Genomic DNA, 26,031 nt, shown 5'->3' on the forward strand with positions numbered 1-26,031 from the left:
TGAGACACCCAGGCACCCCTCACACTCAGTTAAGTTTTATTCACCATTAAACTGCCATCCTCTACCACATGTGCCTAACACACGGCAGGCACAAAAATATTAGTTGAAGGACAAAATTAACTCTTAGCATTGTTTGTAGGAGTGTAAACTGTGATAACTTTTCTGGAGAGAAAAGTTTGGCAATATGTGTCAAAGAATAAAATGAACACAATTTACTCCTGCATTCCCATAATTTTCACGAGCGCATACAGTAGGTATCCAGGGCTAATTTTTTTATAGTAGGAAAAAAATGTGTATGCTAGTAGAAAAATGATGTGGGAAGTAGCTGCCCTACAACAGGAATATGGTTAAATATTAAATAAATAAACATTTCCATGGAATATGCATCTATTTTAAAATTAGGTGTTTATCATTTACCATGAAAATATAGCCACAACTGATAAATGAGCAGATTACAAAACAAAATATGTTTTATAGATAAAACAGTATATATAAACAGGCAGGTATGTAGATGTACAGAGAAATTTCTGGGAGGAAATGCACCAAAATGTTAAAAATGGTTATCATTTGGTTGATAAGATTGTATATATATACCATCATTGGAATTTTATATACTGTTTTTTCTTTATAATGCTTATATACCTTGAAGATCAAAAATAAACAATAAAAGTAAATTTATTTACAACATAGAAAGTGTTTCCTAACTTTTTAAAAATATGTGACTAAATGACAAAGCCCAAATTCTATAATAAAAAAGTAATGTAAAGATTAATCTAACTTTAAAATGTTTCCTCATTTGAAGTGAATAATTCATCATATTTTATATTTTAATTTACTACTTGTGTTCTGTGAGCAGGTTTAGACAGTGAATTTAATTAATTAGGTTATTTTCTGCATTAGTATTATCAAATGACGTCTAGGTTTTTTGTTTGTTTTTACTTCCACAGAAAGATCAAGGTATCTTCCAATGAATTCTTTAAGAGACTATTAATATATCCTGTGAATTTTTATTCAAATATAGATAGGTAATTGTGGTCATTCATAAAAAGGGGCTAAATATGTTTCTTACCTTTTAATGAAAAGTAAACACTGGTCTTTTTTGTTGTACCAAGGGAGGTGTTCTGTAGCAGAAAACAATCCTGTAAATAAAAATAAGATACCTGTTTTTAAACCTCATTTTACAAAAGTTTATTAACATATTACTGGACTGGTAAATCATACTTTAGTGTGGCTGGAATATTACAATGTTAGAAGGAAACTGGTGGTAGACGACATTGTAAAGTATACCCTGACAGAGGATGCACTTTCATCAGCACAAATTCCCTCTCCCATGCTGTTGTTTATGGAATTGAAAACTGCTCCACAAAAGTATAGAGCAAACCGTCTGCTTTTAAATAACACTACTTAACATCTGAATGTCCTTGCACTTCATCTACAAGGTTGTTGCAAGCTTTGAGAACAGCTAGAGGCAAATCGGCAGCAAGATTGGAGTATATTATATGCCAGTTTAAAAAAAAGAAATACAGTAAAAATAGTGTAACTGACTCATAGCATCGCCACCCTTGTAGATGGATATAAATCAGGCTTGCCCAACACCACAGATAGTACTTACTAAAAACTGTAAGGTGGAACTCAATATGCCTGCTTTCTAGCCCCTCCCCCCTTTGCCAATAAACGACTCCCTTTTCTCTCCAGTTTAAAAATACACGCTAATAGCATATTTAGATATAGTTTTAAAAAAATATATTACATATTCACACTACCCAATGATGCCATTTGAAGTATTTTCATCCAATTTTTTAAAAACAAATTTTTGTCAAGAGGCTCCTGACAAACCAAACGGGAATTCAGGACGAAATGATAGGAGAAAGATACTCCTCTTCCCTTGTTAAGAACCATGGATAGTATTTTTACCTCATATCTAAGCTTTTTTTATTTTTATTTTTTGAATTATAAAACTATAAAGATATAATTTTCAGGGGAAATAAACGTCTTCCACGAATGTGTGCCTCAGCTACAAGGCAGCGTCTGGGAAGGTGGGCGGAGCCTGGAGAGCGGCGCGTGCGTTTGGTCATTCAATAGGCTTAGACATTGTCAATCAAGTTTGCCCAGCAAATGAGGTGAGAGCTAAAAGGCACACTGGGAACTAAATTGACTGCAGGTGGGTCCGCAAGGGGTGGGAGCTCGCGATCTAAACCGTGAAGAGATCTTGGGGTCTTACACTGCGCCATTAGACTGCGGCACTCCTCTGTCCGCCGCAGCTGCTTTGAGTCCTTGCCACCGCCGCTCTTGCCCAGGCCTCTACTGCGGCTTCCACCTCTGCGGGATCACAGCAACCCAGCCCAACCCCGTCCTGCGCTACTGCTGCCTTCGCCGCTGCCACCTCCTCAGCCTCGGCCTCCGCCGCCACCCAAGCATCCGTGAGTCATTTTCTGCCCATCTCTGGTCGCGCGGTCTCAGCGGTAGTCACCACATTAAGAGGTTTGCAGGGTTGCAAAATGGCAGAAGCGGATCTTAACACGGTTTTGGAACCTGCCGCCCAAAGGGTTGCTGAAGAGAAGATGGCTAGCTCCTCTAGTGATTCTGGGGAGGAATCTGACTGTAGTAGCTCTAGCAGCAGCACTAGTTGCAGCAGCAGCAGCAGCAGCAGCAGCAGCAGCAGCAGTGGCCGCAGCCGCTTATATAGAAAGAGGAGGGTATCTGGGCCTTCCAGAAGAGCACAACGGGCTCCTTTGGGTAAAAGTTTCGTGGATAGGCTGCCTCAGGCCGTTAGAAATCGTGTGCAGGCGCTCAGAAATATTCAAGATGAATGTGACAAGGTAGACATCCTGTTCTTAAAGGCAATTCACGATCTCGAAAGAAAATATGCCGAACTCAATAAGCCTCTATACGATCGGCGATTTCAAATAATCAATGCAGAATATGAACCTACAGAAGAAGAATATGAGTGGAATTCAGAGGATGAGGTGTTCAGCAGTGATGAGGAGGTGCAGGAAGACAGCCCTAGTGAAATGCCTGCTTTAGAGGGTGAGGAAGAAGATAACGGGCCTAAAGGAAAACCTGAGGTAAAGGCTGAAGAAAATGAGGTTCCAAAAGAAATTCCTGAGACAAAGGCTGAAGAAAAAGCAGAGTCTAAAGATTTTCTGGGGACAAAGCCTGAAGTGAAAGAAGACCCTAAAGTAGACCCTCAGGTAAAGGCAGAAGATAAAGAACAGACTAGAGCAACAGAAGCTAAGGCAAAGGCTGCCATAATAGAGGCTCCTAAAAGAATTCCTGAGGCCAGGCCTAAAGAAAGAGTGACTCTTAAAAGAGCTCATAAGGGAAAGCCTAAAAAGGATCCTAAAGGCATTCCTGACTATTGGCTGACTGTTTTAAAGAATGTTGACAAGCTCGGGCCCATGATTCAGAAGTATGATGCACCCATTCTGAAGTTCTTGTCAGATATTAACCTAAAGTTCTCAAAACCTGGCCAGCCTATAAGTTACACATTTGAATTTTATTTTCTACCCAATCCATACTTCAGAAATGAGGTGCTGACCAAGACATATATAATAAAGTCAAAACCAGATCACAAGGATCCCTTCTTCTCTTGGGGATGGGAAATCCAAGATTGCAAGGGCTGTAAAATAGATTGGAGAAGAGGAAAGGATGTTACTGTGACAACCACCCAGAGTCGAACAACTGCTACTGGAGAAATTGAAAGTCAGCCAAGAGTGGTTCCTAATGCATCATTCTTCAATTTCTTTAGCCCTCCTGAGATTCCTAAGATTGGAAAGCTAGAGCCACGAGAAGATGCTATCCTCAATGAGGACTTTGAAATTGGTCAAACTTTACATGATAATGTCATCCTGAAATCGATCTATTACTATACAGGAGAAGTCAAATGTACCTATGAAGATAGTAAAAATTATGGAAACAGGAAATATCGAAAATAAAAAAAAGCTGCTTGAAAGAATTTTCAAGAATCTCAAAACTTCAAGCAGAAGTGAAGCAGGTTTATATAGCCTTAGGCGAGATGGGAGGGGGGCGCTGCTCTATAACCTCAACACTAGCATTCCTTATAGTCTTGTGTTTTCATATTTTCTTGGTAGTCTGAAAATGGTCTTACAGTGTCTAAGTATCAGTTTATCTAGCCTGTTGTAGTGTAATATTCTTCAAAATATATAAATGTCAGTTATCTAAAGCATGCTCATTTTGTGCTATAAAGTTCTGATTTTTGTGAAGTCTTTTTGTCATGTTCCTATTAGAATGTAGCTGTGAAAACTGTCAGAATTGTCAATTGAGACAAATATTTGCTTGAAAAAAACAGTTCCTGAAGTACCAACGCAAGTGTTTTTTTTATTTCCAGCCTGGAAGACTAAAAGTTTAAATCTGCTTGCACTAGCTGTGCCTTCATTACTTTGCTATAGAAATATGGTACTTACAGTAATTAGAACAGCTTAACAGTGAAATTTGCTTAAAAAAGATTAGCATACATTTAAGAATGTCCATCGAGACCATATATGATATGACTGTGAGCTTATTTATGTGACATAGTGGTCTATAAATTAATAATTAAGTTGTTGTTTACCACTGAAGTGTTAGTGACATGGTATTTTTTAAAAGTTTCCTCATACTGTGTAATTGTAAACTGAGGTTACTAACCACATTTTCTTTGTAATATGTTCTACTTTATCTTTCACTAAGATGATCACTTTATATCATTTGATATTTTTTCATGTTCTATTGCATCCTAAAATAAATGTCAAATAAAGTGTATCATGCTATAAAAATCTAACATTTTTTCCTAATTATAAAAAATGTAGGTCTTCTCAAAAAAGTGGAAAATACTGAGAAAAGGAGAAATTTAAGAAATACATAACTATTATTCATATTCTGATTTGTTTCCCAGATCTTAGGTCTTCTTTGGAAGATACACATTCAAGTGATTGGAGAGAAATGGGACAGAGGAGGAAAGCTAAGGGGGAGGAGGAGAAAGAGAGGGTAGAGGGGGAGGGAAAAGGAGAAGGAAGAGGGAGAGGAGGGTGGTTGGAAGGGAAGGGAGAGTGGAGAAAGAAGGGAAAGGGCTTGAGGGGAAAGGGAAGAGGGTGAGGAATGAAAAGGATGGGAGGTAGTGGGGATAGAGCAGAAGGGGAAAAAGGGAAGGAATGCCTCACTGAGAAAATACATCTATATAAGCTGTTGCTTTCACTTCCAAAAGTAGGATGGGCAAATGACCTAGGATGAACAAGTGATCCAGGCCCACCTTCCGCCTGACTTGGGAGAAGGTCACACTCTCAGATGTGGCATTTTTTTTAAATAGGTGTCTCAGGCTTTCACCTCTTCAATACCATGCAACTGGTTATCACCTCTTCAATACCATGCAACTGGTTACAGGGTAATGAGATCCTGCGATTTTGGGGTTGAAATTAGTGTGAAGAGGAGGTCCCTTAAAACTCAGCTTATCAGAAGCTTTGCACAGGGCACAAAGGCACAGCACAACAAATGGTAAAGCAGTATCTTCTTTCACATTTGCCATTTCCCTGTCCACATATATCTTCCATCAAAACCTTAAGGAAAGAGCTAAAGCAGGAAGAAGACAGGATTTGGGGGTTTCTGGCTCTTTAGGCATAAACTTACCTAATAGTCTTTCCAAATCCCATCATACATAGTTTAATATCTTGCTTTTATCCCTGTTTAACAATAGCCCAGACCGTGTCTACAATGTAAAATATTACAATATATGACACTATATTTAACCAATCAGGGGTGTTTGGATATTTAGGTTTTTATTTCTGAGATATTTGCATCCATCAAGAAAGGGTATGGGAATAGATTTACTAATATAGCAGGGCCAAAACGAAGGCTATAATAAATATGGTGTACCTGGGTCACTGTTGGGGAGGTTCCCAAATCGGATATATACTGTGCTTGTCAGACATCACAGATATAGCAGAGCCCTTAAAACTCCTACATGGAATGCAAAATCCTTATCGCATCTTAGAACACTTACTTAAGTATTTAGCCCCTACCTGTTCTGTATTTTCCAATATTAAAGGAACGCACCTCAGAATATTTGCAACAAAGAAGCAGAAATGCAGAAAATAAAAGTCATTCAGAAGCACGCTACAGGAAGATATCGTGTTTATAGATTGGTGTATTTTTTCCCAGTCTGTCTCTTGATTAGGTTTTATCACAACTTCTTGGCTCAAATAAAAAGGTTAATTCAAGCAGGGTGGGTGTAAGAAAGCGCGGTGGAAAAACAGCTTAATGGTATATTTACCTTTACCGCTTAGGGGGCTGGTGGGAGGGTGGAGGAAAGGGAGGGGCGGGGTAGTTGCCAAAGGTTTTTACATTAGTAAAGCTAGAATCACAGAAATGCAAACTGTCTGTGCTAGGTGCTTCTACTACCGTGGCTAGTGAAGGTGGCTACAGCCAGGAAACCGCTGGGCTTGCACGTTTGTTGGGCTGCAGGTTTGTCCATCACACTTGCCCAACCAATGAATAATGCTGGAAGGAGGAGCCTACTGGGAATGAACTCCGTGAGCGGAGAGCAAAAGCTTGGGGAGAGCTTTTACTCAGTCTTCTGTGACTTCTTTCTGGCGCGCTGTTTTCCCTTTGCTGTCATTTAAGGCTGAGGCAAGCTGCCCTCTTCCTTGTTCCCAACCCGACCGAGGAGGACCCCCACCACCACCACGTCCCCCCCTTTCCCACATCCTACTTTGTGAGTTCTTTCCCGTCCTGGATTAGGCAATGAGCGTCCATGGTAGTCACTTTAAAAGTTTGCTCTTTTCCTTTAACCTTGCTGACTGATGACGAAGAATGTGACTAAGCAGCAGGGATTAATGAAGAGATCATGGAAGAAACTCTGGATCGAAGTAAACAAAGTGAAAATACAGATAGTCAAATGAAGCAAATTACCCATTATGTCGCAGTCTAGCGATACTGGTGCCCCTGCCCCCACCCCCCGCAAAAAAAACACTTAAGGGACCATATGACAAGATAGAAGCCAAATGTGAAAAGGAATTGCAGGCTTTTGAAAAAAGTATAAACTCTTACTTGATGAGGTAGGTGTTTGTGCCAACTAGTGCATGTATTAGGACAACCTACAGTATAATAACTTTAATACACGTAGGGATTACTTCAAATGTTTTGTGAGTTTTGTAGAGTATATTTTTTAAATAAAAAAATGAAATATTTAATTAAAACAGCATTTAGAAGTATACTTTTCTTCAAGATACAGAACACAACAAATTCTCTAAACCATCTTTTCTCATTGCTATGCAGTTTAGTCCTTTTTTTTTTTTTTTTTGTATTATAGATTTTAGAGAGTGGGAAAATTATTAGAATTCTTCACTGAAGCTAATATTTACCTGGGGGGGAAATATACTTGGAAAGCCAATCAATTCAAGTATGTGTTTTGCCTCCAGCTCAGAAGTAAAAGAGTTTAAGTCAACTTAGACCAGGTGTGCCTTTATTATTGTGCTATAAAAATGTGGTTTACTATGATATGGTACCTAACAAAATTTTATCACTTGAATAAAGTAGCATAGAGTTAAGAATTTTCAAAAACACATTAATATCAAGTCTCCGATATCACTTCTTAAATTTTTGTGTGACACAGGATTTATAAAGAAAAATATAATGAAGCTGTTTTTCCCTGGTAGTGCTGAGAAAAGTTAGTGTTTGCGAGCGTTTTTCTCAGCTGTACTCATGAGTTATGTAAACTAAAGTGATTAATTATATTTTGTTTGAACTGTGCTTCACTGAAAGTTGAAACTTTATTACTGTTGTATTACATCCTCTGATTATAAAGTATGTTCATTATAAAAAATTTGGAAAATATACTGAAAAGCATAAAAATTATTTTAAACAGTTCCGCCTTCAAACATAACCACAATTTGCACGAAAATGTCTATATCTTTATTAATATTGTTGCATCCACATGACTCCTGAAACAGAATGCAATCGGCACCAGTGACAGTCACAACAAAATTTATTGCAGCGAGAGGCAAGGCCAACCAATCAAGACCGACACTCTTGACCAGAGTGCAGTCAAACAGCCAGGGTACAGAGTTTTTATAGCTGACCACATTGTCTTATCATCACCTGGGGACAGAACAAAGAAATAGTTCCCAGATGGGGGTGGAAACAGTTCAGACGTGGCCTTGCCCCAATCCAATCAAACACTAAACCAGTTGAGTTCCCTTAAACTTTTGTTCCCTTGATTGATAGGACAAGGCTGTTATCTCTTAATCTACAATGTTAAAACAAAGCTGTTATTTCTTAAAGCTACAGGTTAGCCCTACACTACAATTTAACCCTTACAATATAACTACGATTTTATCACTTTCACTTTTCATTTAATATATTTTGGAGCCCTGTGCATGCAAAGTTTATTCCTTTTAACATATATTAAATGGATATGCCATAACTTATTGTATGGTTTTTTTCATGGGCATTTAGGTTAGGAGCATTTTTTTCTAATTTTTTTTTCAACGTTTTTTTATTTATTTTTGGGACAGAGAGAGACAGAGCATGAACGGGGGAGGGGCAGAGAGAGAGGGAGACACAGAATCGGAAACAGGCTCCAGGCTCCAAGCCATCAGCCCAGAGCCTGACACGGGGCTCGAACTCACGGACCGTGAGATCGTGACCTGGCTGAAGTCGGACGCTTAACCGACTGCACCACCCAGGCGCCCCAGGAGCATTTTTTTCTAATTGGTTAGTAATTACAAACACTATTTGAATTAAGGAAAAATGTTGCATATGTTGAAACATTTTTGCTTTTGATTTTGTTCATTTTTTTTTTCGTTTTCCCTGCAGAAGAGTTTTTTTTTTTTTATGATTTTATTTTTAAATAATCTCTACACCCAATCTGGGGCTTGAACCCACAACCCCAAGTTCAAGAGTCTCATGCTCCACCAACTAAGATTTCCAGGAGCCCCAAAAAGAATTTTTATTATTTTTTTTTATTTTTTTTATTTTTTTTCAATATATGAAATTTATTGTCAAATTGGTTTCCATACAACACCCAGTGCTCATCCCAAAAGGTGCCCTCCTCAATACCCATCCCCCACCCCCCATCAACCCTCAGTTTGTTCTCAGTTTTTAAGAGTCTCTTATGCTTTGGCTCTCTCCCACTCTAACCTCTTTTTTTTTTTTTTTCCTTCCCCTCCCCCATGGGTTTCTGTTAAGTTTCTCAGGATCCACATAAGAGTGAAACCATATGGTATCTGTCTTTCTCTGTATGGCTTATTTCACTTAGCATAACACTCTCCAGTTCCATCCACGTTGCTACAAAGGGCCATATTTCGTTCTTTCTCATTGCCATGTAGTACTCCATTGTGTATATAAACCACAATTTCTTTATCCATTCGTCAGTTGATGGACATTTAGGCTCTTTCCACAATTTGGCTATTGTTGAGAGTGCTGCTATAAACATTGGGGTACAAGTGCCCCTATGCATCAGCACTCCTGTATCCCTTGGGTAAATTCCTAGCAGTGCTATTGCTGGGTCATAGGGTAGATCTATTTTTAATTTTTTGAGGAACCTCCACACTGTTTTCCAGTGCGGCTGCACCAGTTTGCATTCCCACCAACAGTGCAAGAGGATTCCCGTGTCTCCACATCCTCTCCAACATCTATAGTCTCCTGATTTGTTCATTTTAGCCACTCTGACTGGCATGAGGTGATATCTGAGTGTGGTTTTGATTTGTATTTCCCTGATGAGGAGCGACATTGAGCATCTTTTCATGTGCCTGTTGGCCATCTGGATGTCTTCTTTAGAGAAGTGTCTATTCATGTTTTCTGCCCATTTCTTCACTGGATTATTTGTTTTTCAGGTGTGGCGTTTGGTGAGCTCTTTATAGATTTTGGATACTAGCCCTTTTTCTGATATGTCATTTGTAAATATCTTTTCCCATTCCGCCGGTTGCCTTTTAGTTTTGCTGATTACTTCCTTTTCAGTGCAGAAGCTTTTTATCTTCATGAGGTCCAAATAGTTCATTTTTGATTTTAATTCCCTTGCCTTTGGAGATATGTCAAGTAAGAAACTGCTGCAGCTGAGGTCAGAGAGGTTGTTGCCAGCTGTCTCCTCTAGGGTTCGGATGGGTTCCTGTCTCACATTCAGGTCCTTTATCCATTTCGAGTTTATTTTTGTGAATGGTGTAAGAAAGTGGTATAGTTTCAACCTTCTGCATGTTGCTGTCCACTTCTCCCAGCACCATTTGTTAAAGAGACTGTCTTTTTTCCATTGGATATGCTTTATTGCTTTGTCAAAGATTAGTTGGCCATACTTTTGTGGGTCTAGTTCTAGGGTATCTATTCTATTCCATTGGTCTATGTGTCTGTTTTTGTGCCAATACCATGCTGTCTTGATGATGACAGCTTTGTAGTAGAGGCTAAAGTCTGGGATTGTGATGCCTCCCCCTGCAGAAGAGTTTTAATGTTAATACAGCCACATTTATCCTTTTTCCCCCTATTATAGATTTTGGGTATTTGGCTTAGATCTTTCCACACCAAGATCATTTTTTTTTTTTACCTGATCATGTTTTCTTACAGAATTCTTTAATTTCATTTAAAGCTTTAATCCTTCTGGAATAATTTTGATGTAAAGATTGAGATACCTGTACCATTTTTTTTTTCTCAACACAACTCACTAGTTGTTTCAACACCATTTATTGAGTATTAAATATCCAATGTAAATAATTGACACCTTTATTATATAATACATTACCTCATGTGTTTGTGTCTATTCGTGGACTGTTCCGTTCAAAATGGTTATTCTTGTGCTAGTATAAATCTTTTTAAAAAATCTCTGATGTACATTTTAAGATTTTTTATTATACATTTTTAAAGATTTTTTGGGGGGAAATTTTTACCTATTTATTTTTCCAGATGAGCTGCAGTATTGCTTTTTTTCACACTTCATCCCCGAAGCCTATGGATATTTTGATTTGGGGTTTGTTTGAATTTGTAGATAGACTTAGAGAGAATCGGGAATTTCATATTATTCAGGCTTTTTATCCAAGGACAAGATGTGTCTTTCCATTTAATCAAGTCTTTCTTATATCCTTCAGTAGAATGTTAAAGTTTACCTGTTAAAATAGGCTTTTCAAAAATTTTCAGGACCTGTTCCTTAGTTTCTTCTTCCTTAGTCTGCCTTTTGCTTATGTTGTTTTGCTTCTTATTTTTAAATCATCTATGTTTAGGGGTTGTCTCATTTTTTTTTTCAGTTTTGAATGGGGGCAACTGTTTGCTGAAGTGTGATGTGTGAAGAGGTGGAAAGAAATGAACTCAAGCATCTCAGAAGTTTCAATTCAGGTTTGTATAATATCATTCTCTCTCTAAATTGCTAATATCTCTCTCCTGAGGCCATTTCTATCAATTTATGGTGTTCTCTCCATTGCCAGCTTTGGAATGAACAGCAGATCAGTATGATTCAGTGAAATGTCTTGAGTTAGAAGTGTTCTGTGGTGATCTAGTAGTTAATTTCTGCTCAACTGACTGACCAGCATCTTTAGTTACTTCTTGTTTGTCTTTCTCATATTGAAGCAATCTCCAGAAAATAAAGATGATATACTGGTATAATTTTCTTCTTTACTTCAGTTCCACTTTTGTTCTGTGTTATGGAGGTGATGAAATTTTGGGGTGATGGTGGGGTTCAGAGCTGATGGGCAAGAAAGAATTCTCGAAGATGTCTTTGGTGTAAAAAGATGATTTTATTAAAGCACAGGGACAGGACCCATGGGCAGAAAGAACTTCACTGGGGTTGTGAAGAGTGACTGATTATATACCTTCAGGTTGGGAAGAGGTTAGGGACAGCGTAAGTCTCTAAGGAATTTTGGAAGCAAGGTTTCCAGGACCTTGAGGGGCTAGCTGTTGTTAGGAAAACATCATTTATTACTACTTAGTAAAGCCTCAGTCATGAACCTTTCAGATGTGTAAACAGTAAAACTTCAGTCATGAGACCCTTCAGATGTATATCAGGGGTCATATGCTTGGAGTACAATTGCCAACATATACTTGGTGGTTAAAGATAAAGGAGGTTTGCAAAGGAATTTTTATGTGTTCGGGGAGACTCACAGGATCCTGGGGTGTTAGGATAATGTTAAGCCAAGATTCCCTTTTGTCCCTAGAAAAGTGTCATCATCTAAGCAGCTGAGCTCCTAGAGGAAGGTCACTCTACCTGTTTCACGGATTTGTTAATGGGCTGTAGTCAGTAAGGGAATTTAGTTTTTCATTTTCCTTTGTTTCCCACATCACCATGGCAAGGAATTAACCCCCCTTAACATCTTGATAAGGGTGATATTAGGGCTCTAGGGAAAGGAGTGTATAGGCTTCTGGAAATTAGCGTATAGATGACATTGCCTTTTTCTTGCAGTTTACTAAATTATACATAAACTGAAAGAGATTCCTGTCCTGCATGATTGTGGTCTGTATCAGTCAGCCATTTGTTTTCTTCACTTACCTTTGTTTATGGGCAGTCAGGAGTGTCAGAGGAATATCATACATATCCTACCTGGGGGTGGGTGCTTTTAGTATGTACTTTGCCCTCAGCTTGCCCCATGCTTCCTCATCAGAGCTGTTTCCAAAAGGGGTTATTTTTTTGCTGCTTTCACTATCTGCCACAGGCCTAAATCAAATATTTAGGGCTTGAGACCTGTGAAAGCAAGCATTGATTCATAGTCTTGCATTTTTTTTTCTTTGGTTACAATTTCATTGAAACTGAAAGATATTCTTTCCAGTGTGTGTCAGATGATTCTGATGCACATGCAGGATTGAGAACCACAAAGCAATATAGAGAAGAATCTCTGAGAGGGACGTATATAATTCTCTCTAAATGTATTGACCTCAGAAAACTTTTTCTGCAGCACAGCTATTAACAACTCTCCTAATTCAGTAGGAGTACCTGTGTGGTGAATTTGGCTTTGGCTAAATATGTAAATTAGCCCAGATTCATTTATTGGTAAAAGCCTCCCTTAACACTTAAAGAAAAAAAAAAAAAACTTTTGCTAAAAAAAACCAAAAACTTTTTTTGAGACCTTTAAAGAACCCATAGAAACTTGCAAATACAGTATAGAAAGGTCCTGTATGCCCTACATCCAGCTGTTCCAAATGGTTAACACCTTACATGACTATAGTACTATACCCAAACCAGGATGTTAAGTTGGTACAATTTACAAACCTCATTCAGATTTTGACACATTTTACACGCATTCGTGTGTGTATGTGTGTGTGTGCATGTGTATGTCCACATAGTTCTATGCAGTTTTACCACATGTACAGATTCATGGAACTACCACTGCAATTAAGACTCAGAACTGTTCCATCATCACAAATTAATACTAATATACTAATGTTCTCCCTCTTGTCCCTAATGCTTGGCAACCATTAATTTGTTTTCTGTCTTGATATGAAAAAGTTATACAGATGGTTATATAAATGGAATTATATAGTATGTAACCTTTTGAGAGTGGCCTGTTTTCACTCAGCAAAATAACCTTAACGTCCATCCAAATTGTACCTGTACTAATAGCTGTCTTTTTATTGCTGGGTAGTATTCCAGTGTGTTAGTCACTGATCTGTGACTATGCTATAGGAGAATAAAACTGGGTGAAAAGCAAACAGGACTTCCAGTGGCCAGGACCTCCCATAGGGACAGAAGAAGGAATTACAAGGTCTTTCTCTGTAAAATTTGAAAGTTTAATAGTATCAATAGAAAATGCTTATGTGATGTTTACTATGTACCAGGAATATACAAATTATTATTTATGTATGTAATCTTGCTACAATCTTTTTTTTTTTTTTTTAGAGAGAGAGAGTGCACACATTACAGCAGGGGAGGGGGCAGAGGGAGGGGGAAAGAGAGAATCTTAAGCAGGGTCCACGCCCATCACAGGTTCCATGACCCTTGAGATCATGACCTGAAAGGAAATCAAGAGGCTGATGCTTAACAGATTGAGCCACTTAGGCAGCCCTCTTGCTATAATCTTGAATTGGTACAATTATTATTTTTTTCTAACAAATGGAGAAACTGAGGTACAGAGAGGTTAAGTAACCTGTCCAAGTTCACACAAATGGTAATTGACAAAGCCAGGTTTTAAACTTGGCTGTCTGGCTTGAGTCTATGTTTTTAACTGCTCTACTGTACCACCCTCTACCATACTTTACCACCTAAAAAAGCACCTTCTTTGTCTATATTCAAGACTACACACAAAGGCTCAGGGAAGCAGCAGAGAAAAAATAAGTATAACCTGCAGACAAAGTGGTTGTTCATCTATTGAGGAAAACTAAGAATTTCATCTTATCTAGCAGCGGTGCCCCCTGAATCCACTTGTAACTCATGTCTGAGTAACTTTGTCAAGGTTTATAGCTTAATAAGACCACTGGGTGGAGCTTAGCCCCTGGGTCATATCCATCATATTCAGGGGTATGATGAGAAATGGCTTAGTAAATTTATATTTTGGTTAAGTTCAGGATGATCTATTACCATTAAAGATTTCTTTTACCTTTCCAACTTCTTATATATTTATCATTCCCTGTTTTCCTGTAGTCAGCAGCAATAAAGAGCCTTTTAAATCAGTCAACGTAAGAAGGGAAGAGAAACTGAAGAGATTTACTCCTAAGCATCCTTGAGCATAACCCAAAGGGACATTTATAGGATTTGAGCATTGTAGAGGATGAAAGCAGGGATTTGAAGTCTGTGATAGGCTTGGTTTGACTCCCACTTTTGTCACTTACTGGCTTTGTGACCTTATGCAAGTTGCTTAATACCTCTAATCCTCATTTTTCATATCTACAAAATGTGGCTGTTATCTTACTACATCATAGAATTATTGTAAGGCTTAAATGAGATATTGTTTATCAAATACTTAGCATACTTACTGGTGTGCAGTAACCATTCAAATAATAATAATTGTGATTGCTATAATTAGAATAAATTAGTTTTAGTTGGAATTCCAATGAAATATAATGATATTAAAGATTTTACAATAGGTATTCACACATCCAGTTATGTCCATCTTTGAGGAAAAAAATCTTCTTTCATGGGTTTCATGTAATCATTCCAGTTTTCTCTGGTCTTTTTCCTCCCTAAATCAGTTCCTGGTAAACACCTACCTGCCTGCATCATTACTATATCTTCAGTCTTTCAAGATCATTTTGAATTTTTATCCATTTCTTTAAAGAGCCAGTACTCTACCCAATCTGTTTTCTTACCAAAAGACTATGCAATAAAAACTTTTCTTTAGTAATATTGAATACAACTGGATCATTTCCAGAACGCAGTTGCCCATTTCTATGTAAAATAGGGATTTACAAACTATTTCCAGTGTGGAATGCTTTTTATACAACCTCTTCTAGTTTTAGCCAGAGTATTAATAGGGTTCACAGAAAACAGGTTAGTGATATTTTGACGTGGTTTCTAAAAATGTTCTTTTGGTTAGGAAGTTTATTCTTAAGAATTGCTTGTAAAAGTTTAAGAGAGCATGAGATGTGAGAAGTGAAAGGCAACGAACAGCATATCAGATGACATCTACTTAAAACATTTGCACCACATCCCATAAAAAATGAAATTTGAGGAGAGTAAAAATATTTCACGTAATATTTCCCTTCAAATATCACCACTATTTACAACTTCAGGTAAAATATCATGATGTTAGATTTGCTGAATTTGTTATTAACTCACATCAGCCGGTCTGGCTTTAAGGAAAAACATCTCTTTAAATCCAATAAAAAAGATTTCAGGAATAAGATGCATTACTTATAATTATTTAAGTATAATTCAAGTTTTAATAGAGTTCTTCACTTTTTGGATTGAAAAACAAAGAAAAGCACAAAGACAAGTAAGTCATGTAAATTTTTTGCTGTTATTTCTGTCTGGGTTCAGGCTGCAAGGAAAGCATTCCAAAAATATAATATATTTTTAAATATTGGAAGAATTGGATTTTCTTAGCCTAATTATCATGTCAGCGGGTTGCCAATTAATTGTTTGATATTCCTTTATGCTAAGTCTACAGCTGTATTTAATTAAGGTGAAGAGTTAGAGAAAGAACATAGCTATTTTTTAAAAATCTGTATAGATGATGAGGTTTAAGAAAATGAATTCAATTTTGTAACTGAATCTATACTAAGCAGCACATGGTAATTTATCAGAAAATTTCTCTAGTTTAGGGAAATCCCTGGTTGATTTTCTAGACAATGGTTTTAGAAATAAGTCTTTTGAAATATGTTTAGGTTTGTTTAGCTTGTGTTATTAAATATTCTCACAAGTCTAATAGTAAAAAAGAATAACTTGACAAGACCCAACAAAAAAAAAAATGCTATATCTTAAATTACATGTTGGAAGAAGTATTATCCCAACAATTTGATTTTCATTTCATTTTCATGAGGAAGCAAGAGATCAGAAATGATACCTCAATTACCATAATAATTTTATGTGAAAAGAGTATATTTAGTTTTTTTTATTTGATGCAGAAACACTAATTTGATATTAAATATGGCTTAAATCTCTGTATTGTTCTAATATTTTTAGTAAACAAAAAGTATTTGTGTATAGTAAAGAGCAGTTGAGTCAGAGTTTTGTTACTCAGGGTAGATTAATTTCCATCCACCAAAAATGCATCATGTGATATTTTTTAAAAATACAAGAATTTATTGATGTTTAAGATTTTTTTCTTGGCATGTCTTCTCTATCTATCAACCTGCTTTGTGGTAGTGATCTGGAGAGTACCTTGTACCTAAGGAAAGGTAGAAGAAAGAGTACTGGGTGACATTCCTTATCTAATTTTTGGATCTGTCTTGATAGTCTCAACTTAAAATCATATCATTTATAAAACAATATATAGGATGAATGACAAACTTAAGAAAACTTGTAAAAGAGTGAAAGAGGCAATTCCAAAAAATATTTTTATATGTATATTAGCCTTTTGGCTAATAAATATGAGAAATCTCACCTTCACTACGAATAAAAGAGATGAAAATTAAAATAATGATGAGATACTGATGTTTACCTGTTTTGTTGGCAAAATTAAAATTTAAAAGTTGCTATCATTCTTCCATAATGTGAAGAAAATTCCATGTCAGATACTGCAAGTGGAAAGGTTTGTACATATTTCCTGGAGTATTATTTGGCAGTAGTTAATAAAAACCTTAAAAAATGTGCATATTCCTTGCTGCAGCTGGGTGGCTCAGTTGGTTAAGCTGCCAGCTCTTGATTTTAGCTCAGGTCATGATCTCATGGCTTGGTTTGTGAGATCGAGCCCCACGTTGGGCTCTGCCCTGACAGCACTGAGCCTGCTTGGGATTCTCTCCTCATCTCTCTGTCCCTCCCCTACTCTCTCTCTCTCTCAAAAATAAATAAATGAGCAAGGAAAATATTTTCAAAATGTGCATATTTCTGGGGTGCCTGCATTGCTCAGTTGGTTGAACTTCTTTCTTTGACTCAGGTTATGATTTTGTGGTTCATGAATTCAAGCCCCTTGTCAGGCTTGGTGTGGACAACTCAGAGCCTAGAGCCTTCTTCAGATTCTGTGTCTCCCTCTCTCTCTGCCTTTCCCTGCTTCTCTCTCTCTCTCTCTCTTTCTCTCAAAAAAAAATTTAAAAAATTAATTAAAAATGTGCATATTCTTGTTGTTTAACATAGTGTTGGAGTTCTAGCATTAGCAATCAGACAACAAAAGGAAATCAAAGGCATCAAAATTGGCAAAGATGAAGTCAAGCTTTCACTTTTTGCAGATGATATGATATTATACATGGAAAACCCAATAGACTCCAACAAAAGTCTACTAGAACCACCAAATGAATTCAGCAATGTCACAGGATATAAAATCAATGTACAGAAATCAGTTGCCATTCTTATACACTAATAATGAAGCAACATAAAGACAAATAAAGAAACTAATCCCATTCATAATTGCACCAAGAATCATAAAATACCTAGGAATCAACCCAACCAAAGATGTAAAAGATCTGTATGCTGAAAACTATAGAAAGCTTATGAAGGTAATTGAAGAAGATATAAAGAAATGGAAAGACATTCCCTACTAATGGATTGGAAGAATAAATATTGTCAAAATGTCAATACTACCCAAAGCTATCTACACATTCAATGCAATCTCAATCAAAATTGAAGCAGCATTCTTCTCAAAGCTAGAACAAGCAATCCTAAAATTTGTATAGAACCACAAAAGACCCCGAATAGCCAAAGTAATATTGAAGAAGGCAAAAGTGGGAGGCATCACTTTAGCCTCTACTACATCCCAGACTTTAGCCTCTACTACAAAGCTGTCATCATCAAGACAGCATGGTATTGGCACAAAAACAGACACATAGACCAATGGAATAGAATAGATACCCTAGAACTAGACCCACAAAAGTATGGCCAACTAATCTTTGACAAAGCAATAAAGCATATCCAATGGAAAAAAGACAGTCTCTTTAACAAATGGTGCTGGGAGAAGTGGACAGCAACATGCAGAAGGTTGAAACTATACCACTTTCTTACACCATTCACAAAAATAAACTCGAAATGGATAAAGGACCTGAATGTGAGACAGGAACCCATCCGAACCCTAGAGGAGACAGCTGGCAACAACCTCTCTGACCTCAGCTGCAGCAGTTTCTTACTTGACATATCTCCAAAGGCAAGGGAATTAAAATCAAAAATGAACTATTTGGACCTCATGAAGATAAAAAGCTTCTGCACTGAAAAGGAAGTAATCAGCAAAACTAAAAGGCAACCGACGGAATGGGAAAAGATATTTACAAATGACATATCAGAAAAAGGGCTAGTATCCAAAATCTATAAAGAGCTCACCAAACGCCACACCTGAAAAACAAATAATCCAGTGAAGAAATGGGCAGAAAACATGAATAGACACTTCTCTAAAGAAGACATCCAGATGGCCAACAGGCACATGAAAAGATGCTCAATGTCGCTCCTCATCAGGGAAATACAAATCAAAACCACACTCAGATATCACCTCATGCCAGTCAGAGTGGCTAAAATGAACAAATCAGGAGACTATAGATGTTGGAGAGGATGTGGAGACACGGGAATCCTCTTGCACTGTTGGTGGGAATGCAAACTGGTGCAGCCGCACTGGAAAACAGTGTGGAGGTTCCTCAAAAAATTAAAAATAGATCTACCCTATGACCCAGCAATAGCACTGCTAGGAATTTACCCAAGGGATACAGGAGTGCTGATGCATAGGGGCACTTGTATCCCAATGTTTATAGCAGCAGTCTCAACAATAGCCAAATTATGGAAAGAGCCAAAATGTCTATCAACTGACGAATGGATAAAGAAATTGTGGTTTATATACACAATGGAACACTATGTGGCAATGAGAAAGAATGAAATCTGGCCTTTTGTAGCAACATGGATGGAACTGGAGAGTGTTATGCTAAGTGAAATAAGTCATACAGAGAAAGACAGATACCATATGTTTTCACTCTTATGTGGATCCTGGAAACTTAACAGAAGACCATGGGAGAGTGGAAGGAGAAAAAAAATGTTAGAGAGGGAGGGAGCCAAAGCATAAGAGACTCTTAAAAACTGAAAACAAACTGAGGGTTGATGGGGGGGTGGGAGGGAGGGAAGGGTGGGTGATGTGTATTGAGGAGGGCACCTGTTGGTATGAGCACTGTGTGTTGTACGGAAACCAATTTGACAATAAATTTCATATTTAAAAAAATGTGCATATTCCTTGACCTAGCAAATCTTCAAGGAATTTATCTAAGAAAATAACAGCAAAACCAATTATAAGCATATTAATTTGAGGACACCTGGGTGGCTCAATCGGTTGAGCATCCAACTTAGGCTCAGGTCATGATCTAGCAATTAATGAGTTTGAGTCCTGGGTTGGGCTCTGTGCTGACAGCTCAGATCTAGAGCCTGCTTCAAATTCTGTATCTCCCTCTCTCTCTTCCCGCCCCCCTCCCCCACTCATGCTCTGTCTCTCGCTCAAAATTAAATAAAAATATTTTTAAAAATTTAAAAAAGATGAGTACCTGGATGGCTCAGTCAGTTAAGCATCTGACTTCGGCTCAGGCCATGATCTTGTGTTTTTTGAGTTCGAGCCCCGCTTTGGGCTCTGTGCTGACAGCTCAGAACCTGGAGCCTGTTTCAGATTCTGTGTCTCCCCCTCTCTCTGCCCCTCCCATGCTCATGCTCCGTCTCTGTCTCTTGATAATAAATAAACATGAAAAATTTTTTAATTTTTTTATTTAGAAAATTTTTTAATTGGAAATTTTTTTATTAGAAAAAAATTTTTAATTAGAAAAAAGAATGTTAATTTCAGTATTGCTTATAATTCGAAAATGTCAAAAACAATTTTAATGTCCAGAAAAAGGGATTCAATTTATATGTTTACTTTATTCAGACAGTTGAATAATATGAAGGCATTTAAGATAATATTACAGTTCTGTACTGACATTGAAAGTTAACTACGATAAGTTGTTTAATGAAAACGGTGTCAAAAATATGGAAATACGTGCATATATATGTAAATTATATATAGTACACAAAAATTCTGATACTAGTTATCTATATGTAATGGGGTGTAGGTAATTTATATTCATAATTTTGGGGATTCTAAATTTTATATAATGGTCACAACTTACAGTTGTGATCAGAAGAAAATATAGTGGAAGAAAAAGAACATGTTAGAATTATAGACAATTATGTGGAGCTGTAGAGTCAGAAAACAAAGAATTATGAAGGCACATATTTGAGCTATGCAGTATTGGAGACTATTTTTAAAAATAATGTATTAAAATAATTCACATAGTTTATGACCCTTCATAGTGGTCACCTTAAGACCAAACACAAATTCCAATAATGTTGACGCTAAATGTTAGAGATGATCTACTTTCTCATTTCATAGGTAAGAAATCTTGGGCTCATTGTATCTACTTATTACCCAAGGTCATACAATATGTAAGTAGTGGGAAGTTCAGAAAACCATATGCTTTCCCTTTCATTTTTTTGTGCAATTAACAGTTACTATAAAACCAAGTTTCTCTAACACTTCTGACTTTCAATGGTTACATTTCCCTTTAATACTCAAATAACGTAACTTCAGCCTTCATTCCCTCAAGTAACTTTACTAGTCTCTGCCTAGTTTCCTTTTCCAAGTATTTCTGAGAAACCTAGAAAATACTTGGTTATATGTTCCAAAAGTGTGTCTGCTTGTCACTTTCTTAGAGCAAGTGCTTTAGACTTTTCCACTGGTCATACTGTGCTGTCTTACAACCACTTCTCCATGTTGCTACCACTTATCCCAATCCACATTACATTAAAAATTAACACATAACACCAAAAAGTAAACCCCTAAAACAGCTAATATCTGACTCTTATGCTTAACAAAATTTTAGTGATGATTTGGGAATAGAAGGAAATTATCAGACAAAAAAAGGAAATTTTAAAACTAGCTATCAGAGATTCATTGTCTATGCCTCTGCACAAAGATTCCTTAAATGGTAGTCCTTCCTTATGCCATACACGTTGCAAATGCCAACTTATTTCCCTTTGGGAGAGTCCCCTTGACCCCCTCCTTTAAAGATGACGCTAGAGTTCCCATTTTTCTTGGGGATTAGAGAAAAAATGAATATCTTTCTCTCTTCCTGTCAAAGGCCTATTGTTTTCCCAGTGAGAAAGTTGAAAAACTCAATTCCTCCAAGATATAGTCCATCATTGCCACAACTGGTCTAGTCACCATGTTCCAGATAAAACCATTATAATAGCGTATTTCTCAGTTTGGATTATTCATTTATATGTGAAGTATGTGAATTTCCCTCTGCAAATGGACAAAAAAGTTTTTTTAAGTTTATTTATTTTGAGAGAGAGCAAGTGTGAGCAGGGGAGGGGCAGAGAGAGAGAATCAGAGACAGGCTTCTTGCACTGTCAGCAAAAAGCCCAATGTGGGGCTCAATTTCACGAACTCTGACATCATGACCTGATCATAACCAACTGAGCCACTCAGGTGCCCCCAAATAATTTTTGATTGCAGGACCTAAACCATCCTTTCAACTGCCTTTCTCTCTCTTTGCTTCAGCTTGTCTTTCACTGTTTTCTAGTGTTCTACTTTATCTCTAGTTTTGTCTGGCTTCACTCCCCCTTCTCTTTTCACATGTTCTCTTACTTTTAATTCCCTGGACATATGATTAAGTCAGTTAGACTTACCTACTCCTTTTCTATATCTTTTTTTTTTTTTTGCAAAGTTAAGTCTACTGCAATCTGTAAAGATGAATTGGAAGTCTCAGGAGGATTGTTTTTAATTTTAATTTGGGTAAGATAAATTTACCAATTAATCTAGTTATAAAAATCCTAGCTGAGAAAATGACTATCCAGCATAGATTACTGTTTTCATAAAGATACAAAATACATTAACAGCATCACCCTCAGTGGCAGACAATGCCTGAAAACTTCAAACATCCCCAGTATACACATCAGAATAAATTTTGATGTTGAACATAGTTTATACCTTTTTTACATTCTTCACTTTAAGATTTCAAGTTATCTTGTTAGTAATTGACAAGATGTTTTCTGTAGTTGCTGAACCCTTGAGACAAGTCTATAACTTTCTATTTTAAACAATACTGAAGTGAAAGGAACCCAGCATTTCTCCTGTCTACTCTCTCTCCCATTTTATATTCCCACCAGCACTATATGAGTGATCCATTTCTCTATATATTTTCCAATACTTATTATCTCTCTTCATGACTCTAGACATTCTAGAGGGTGTGAAATGATATCTCAAAATGGTTTTGATTTGAATTTCCTTGATTTTTATTTGATTTGAATTTCAATGGTACTGAACCAGATCTAAAAGAAGATATAGAATTATTGATTATTGATTGACTTTTCAAGGTGAAGAAGAAAGATTAGAAAATATGCTCCCTTTTAATAATAATAAACATCAATTACAAAGCCAAAAATGGTTTGAATACCCCCCCTTTTAAAAAATACTGTGTCAGTACTGTTTACATGGCTAATTAAAAGTTGGGAATAACTGAAAGTCTGCACTCAGGACAAATCTTTATTTTCTTTTCCTCCATACCATTTTCATTTTTTCCTTAAGTTGAAGGATCTATTGCTTGGAAATCTCCTTAGACAGAAGACAGCTGAGTAACATACCCCTCTTCTTTCTCCCTCTACTTTCTGTGCACCACTGGTGTACATTAGTTTTTTCTTGCTGCTGTAACAAATTACTACACGTTTAGCAGCTTAAAATAACACAAATTTATTATCTTACATTTCTGTAGGTCAAAAGTACAGTATGGGTCTCCTTAAGCTAAAATCAAGGTGTCAGCAAAGCTGGGTTCCCTTCTGGAGGCTCCAGGAGAACACTGTTTCTTTGCCCATTTAGGTTGTTGACAGAATGCAGTTACTCATGGTCATAGGATGATATCTCCATTTCCTTGGCTGGCTGTCAGCTCAGGGCTGTTCCCAGCTTCTAGAAGCCACTCATGTGTCTTGGTTCACAAACCCTTTCCTTCTTATTCAGAGCCGACAACTCCTCTGCCTTCCTTTTCCACTTTTATTTTTTAGTTTTTTAGCTTTATTGAAGTATAATTGACAAAAAATTGTACAATTTTTAAAGTTTACCTCATGGTGATTTGATATATGTATATATTGTGAAAGGATTCCCATTTTCTAGATAATTAATATATCCATTACCTCATGTAGTTATTTATTTACTTATTGTTTGCTAAAAACATTTAGGTTATACCCTCTTAGCAAACTTCAATTCTACAATACAGTGTTATCAACACTTTTTTTTTCATGAAATTGTTTTTTTCTCTTTTTGTATAGGTCCCCTATTTTAACCTATCTTTTGTTTCTCTACCTACGTTATAGTATTCTGTAGGCTTTGTTTGTTTTATGTCTTGTGTAAGGATCTGTATTTCTCCCTTAAAAAGTTATTAATTGCATGCTTACTTTATCCTGGAGAATGGTAGAGAGGAGAGAGGTTTGCACTGTGGTTGGTGATAATTCTTTCAATGAGAGTTCCCATTTCAATATAGGTTGTTTATTTGGGTCCATCACAGCAATTTCTGACTTCTCTGGTATTTTAGGTGATTTCCCACCCCCACCATACTCCCATTAGTTGCTTAAGTAGCTCTGGGCTAAAGGAGAGGGAGGTCAGAGATTTACCATTTTGTTGGTTAGTATCTTTCCAATATACCGTGTCAGTGAAAAACTCATTCTGAGAAGCAATATTTAAGGAGTAATTACCCACACAACTCTACTGGGTCTACTGCTCAGCTGGTTATTATAAGGAAATCTGCTTCAGCAATTCTTTGCTGGGGGAATATTTAATGTCAGAGCTTTAATGGCCTTGTAGTCATGAGTCCATTATGTTACTGTTCTGTCAGTTAGCTTTTGCAATTTTTCCACACAACCTTTTCCTGCCTGCCCTAGTAGTGTTGTGTTAGGAGGACTAGTTGTAGCATCTAGCACTTTGATGACATAACCAGTGTGATGGTTAATTTTATGTGTCAACTTTACTGGGTCATGAGGTGCCCTGATATTTGATCCAACATTATTCTTGGTGTGCCAGTGAGAGCATTTTGGGATGAGATTCACATTTGAATTGGTAGACTGAGCAAAGCAGATTTCTCTCTCTAATGTGATTGGGCCTTACCCAATCAGTTAAAGGATGAGATTAGAACAAAAAGACTGACTGTCCCAGAAGTAAGAGGGAGTTCCTTCTGCCTCACTGCCTTGGAGCTAGAACATCATTTTTCTCCTGCCTTTGGATTGAAACTGGAATATCAACTCTTATCTGGATCTCAAGCCTGCTGGCCTTTGGACTGGAATTGCACCATCATCTCTCCTAGTTCTCAAGCCTTTGCACTTGGACTGACACTATGCCAATGGCTCTTCTTGGTCTCCAGCTTGCTGACTGAAGGCCTTGGGAGTTGTCAGCCTCTAAATTTTTAAGACAATTCCTTATAATAAATCTCTTTGTGTGTGTAATATACATATATATTTTTATTTTTATTTATTTGTATATACATATATACATATATTACATACACGTACATACATACACAAATATAAAATCTCCTATTGGTTCTATTTCTCTGCAGAACCCTGACTACTATAGCCAGTATACTCATTTCTCTTTATGGTAACTCCTCTCCCCACCCCACCTTGGGAAAACTTTTTTTTTTTCCTCTCATAACTCTTATGCAACCTATAACCACCCTTCTGATAGACGCTAATTTCAGTGAGTCTTGGAGGTACACTATCCCCCACCCTTCTAAGGAATGTTTTACTTTGTATATATGTTAAGGCTCTAGTCTCTCTACCACTACACAAGGAGTAGCCCTCCACTCACTATTTATTTTGCATTTTCTAGGCAATTCCAGTTGTGAAAGCAATATTTGGTCCTCCCTTATGTCTTCTGGCATCATAATTGGAAGCCAACTCTGATTTAGCTGGCATGTTTTCTCACTGAAAAAGAATAAATGTTTATTTTTCACATTTTTTTATTTTCACATGTTTTTATTTTCACATGTTTCATCATTGCCTTGCTTTCTTCTCTGGCAGTGCCTCTGCTACACATACAAGTGATAAAACTGGTTTTGGAGTTCAACAGAACTAAATTCAAGGCCAAGATATGTGAGGTACCTTATTTTCTTTCAAAGTCAGTGGTTCATTAATAAATGGGGATAATAATAGCACCTGGCTCATAAATTTGTACTGAATAAACAAGACAATATATATAATGCTTAGCACAAAGTCTTTGCCACATAGTAAATAATCAATAAATTTTAACTATAATTGGTACTAATAGTATTATTATTCAGTAGACTAAGGCTATCAATGAAATTCTGTCCCTTTTACTAGATTGTTTCTTTATCTCTAAGATATATTTATTAGTCCTATATATGAAATGATTCTCTGGGAAATCTAGCTCATTTTTTACATCTATCTACAGAGAATACATATATTTATTGACACGATTTGGAATAGGTTTTTAGTAAACAAAGCTAATCTTTTAGAACCTCTGATGAATCGCATTAAAAAACAGCAAG

At 36.8% G+C, this 26,031-nt stretch overlaps 1 protein-coding gene and 1 long non-coding RNA gene across 2 annotated transcripts; both read left to right on the forward strand.

The window, feature by feature from the left end:
- The first annotated feature begins 2,128 nt into the window (after positions 1-2,128).
- Positions 2,129-25,444, forward strand: LOC145713557 (uncharacterized). Its single transcript, XR_014136633.1, has 3 exons — positions 2,129-2,420; positions 11,217-11,304; positions 25,353-25,444. It is a non-coding gene; the product is annotated as an uncharacterized LOC145713557 (long non-coding RNA).
- On the forward strand, positions 2,416-4,715 carry NAP1L3 (nucleosome assembly protein 1 like 3). The gene has a single exon (XM_081792419.1). The coding sequence runs from the start codon at positions 2,499-2,501 to the stop codon at positions 3,933-3,935; it is 1,437 nt and encodes a 478-aa protein (XP_081648545.1). The 5' UTR covers positions 2,416-2,498; the 3' UTR covers positions 3,936-4,715.
- Positions 25,445-26,031: the final 587 nt, after the last annotated feature.

The sequence above is a fragment of the Panthera onca genome, chromosome X, assembly GCF_046562875.1.
Source record: "Panthera onca isolate mPanOnc1 chromosome X, mPanOnc1 haplotype 2, whole genome shotgun sequence".
Classification (NCBI taxonomy): Eukaryota; Metazoa; Chordata; class Mammalia; order Carnivora; family Felidae; genus Panthera; species Panthera onca.

Bases quoted from the DNA above. Each gene is read 5' to 3' on its own strand.
- NAP1L3 (XM_081792419.1), top strand. From the start codon at position 2,499: ATGGCAGAAGCGGATCTTAACACGGTTTTGGAACCTGCCGCCCAAAGG.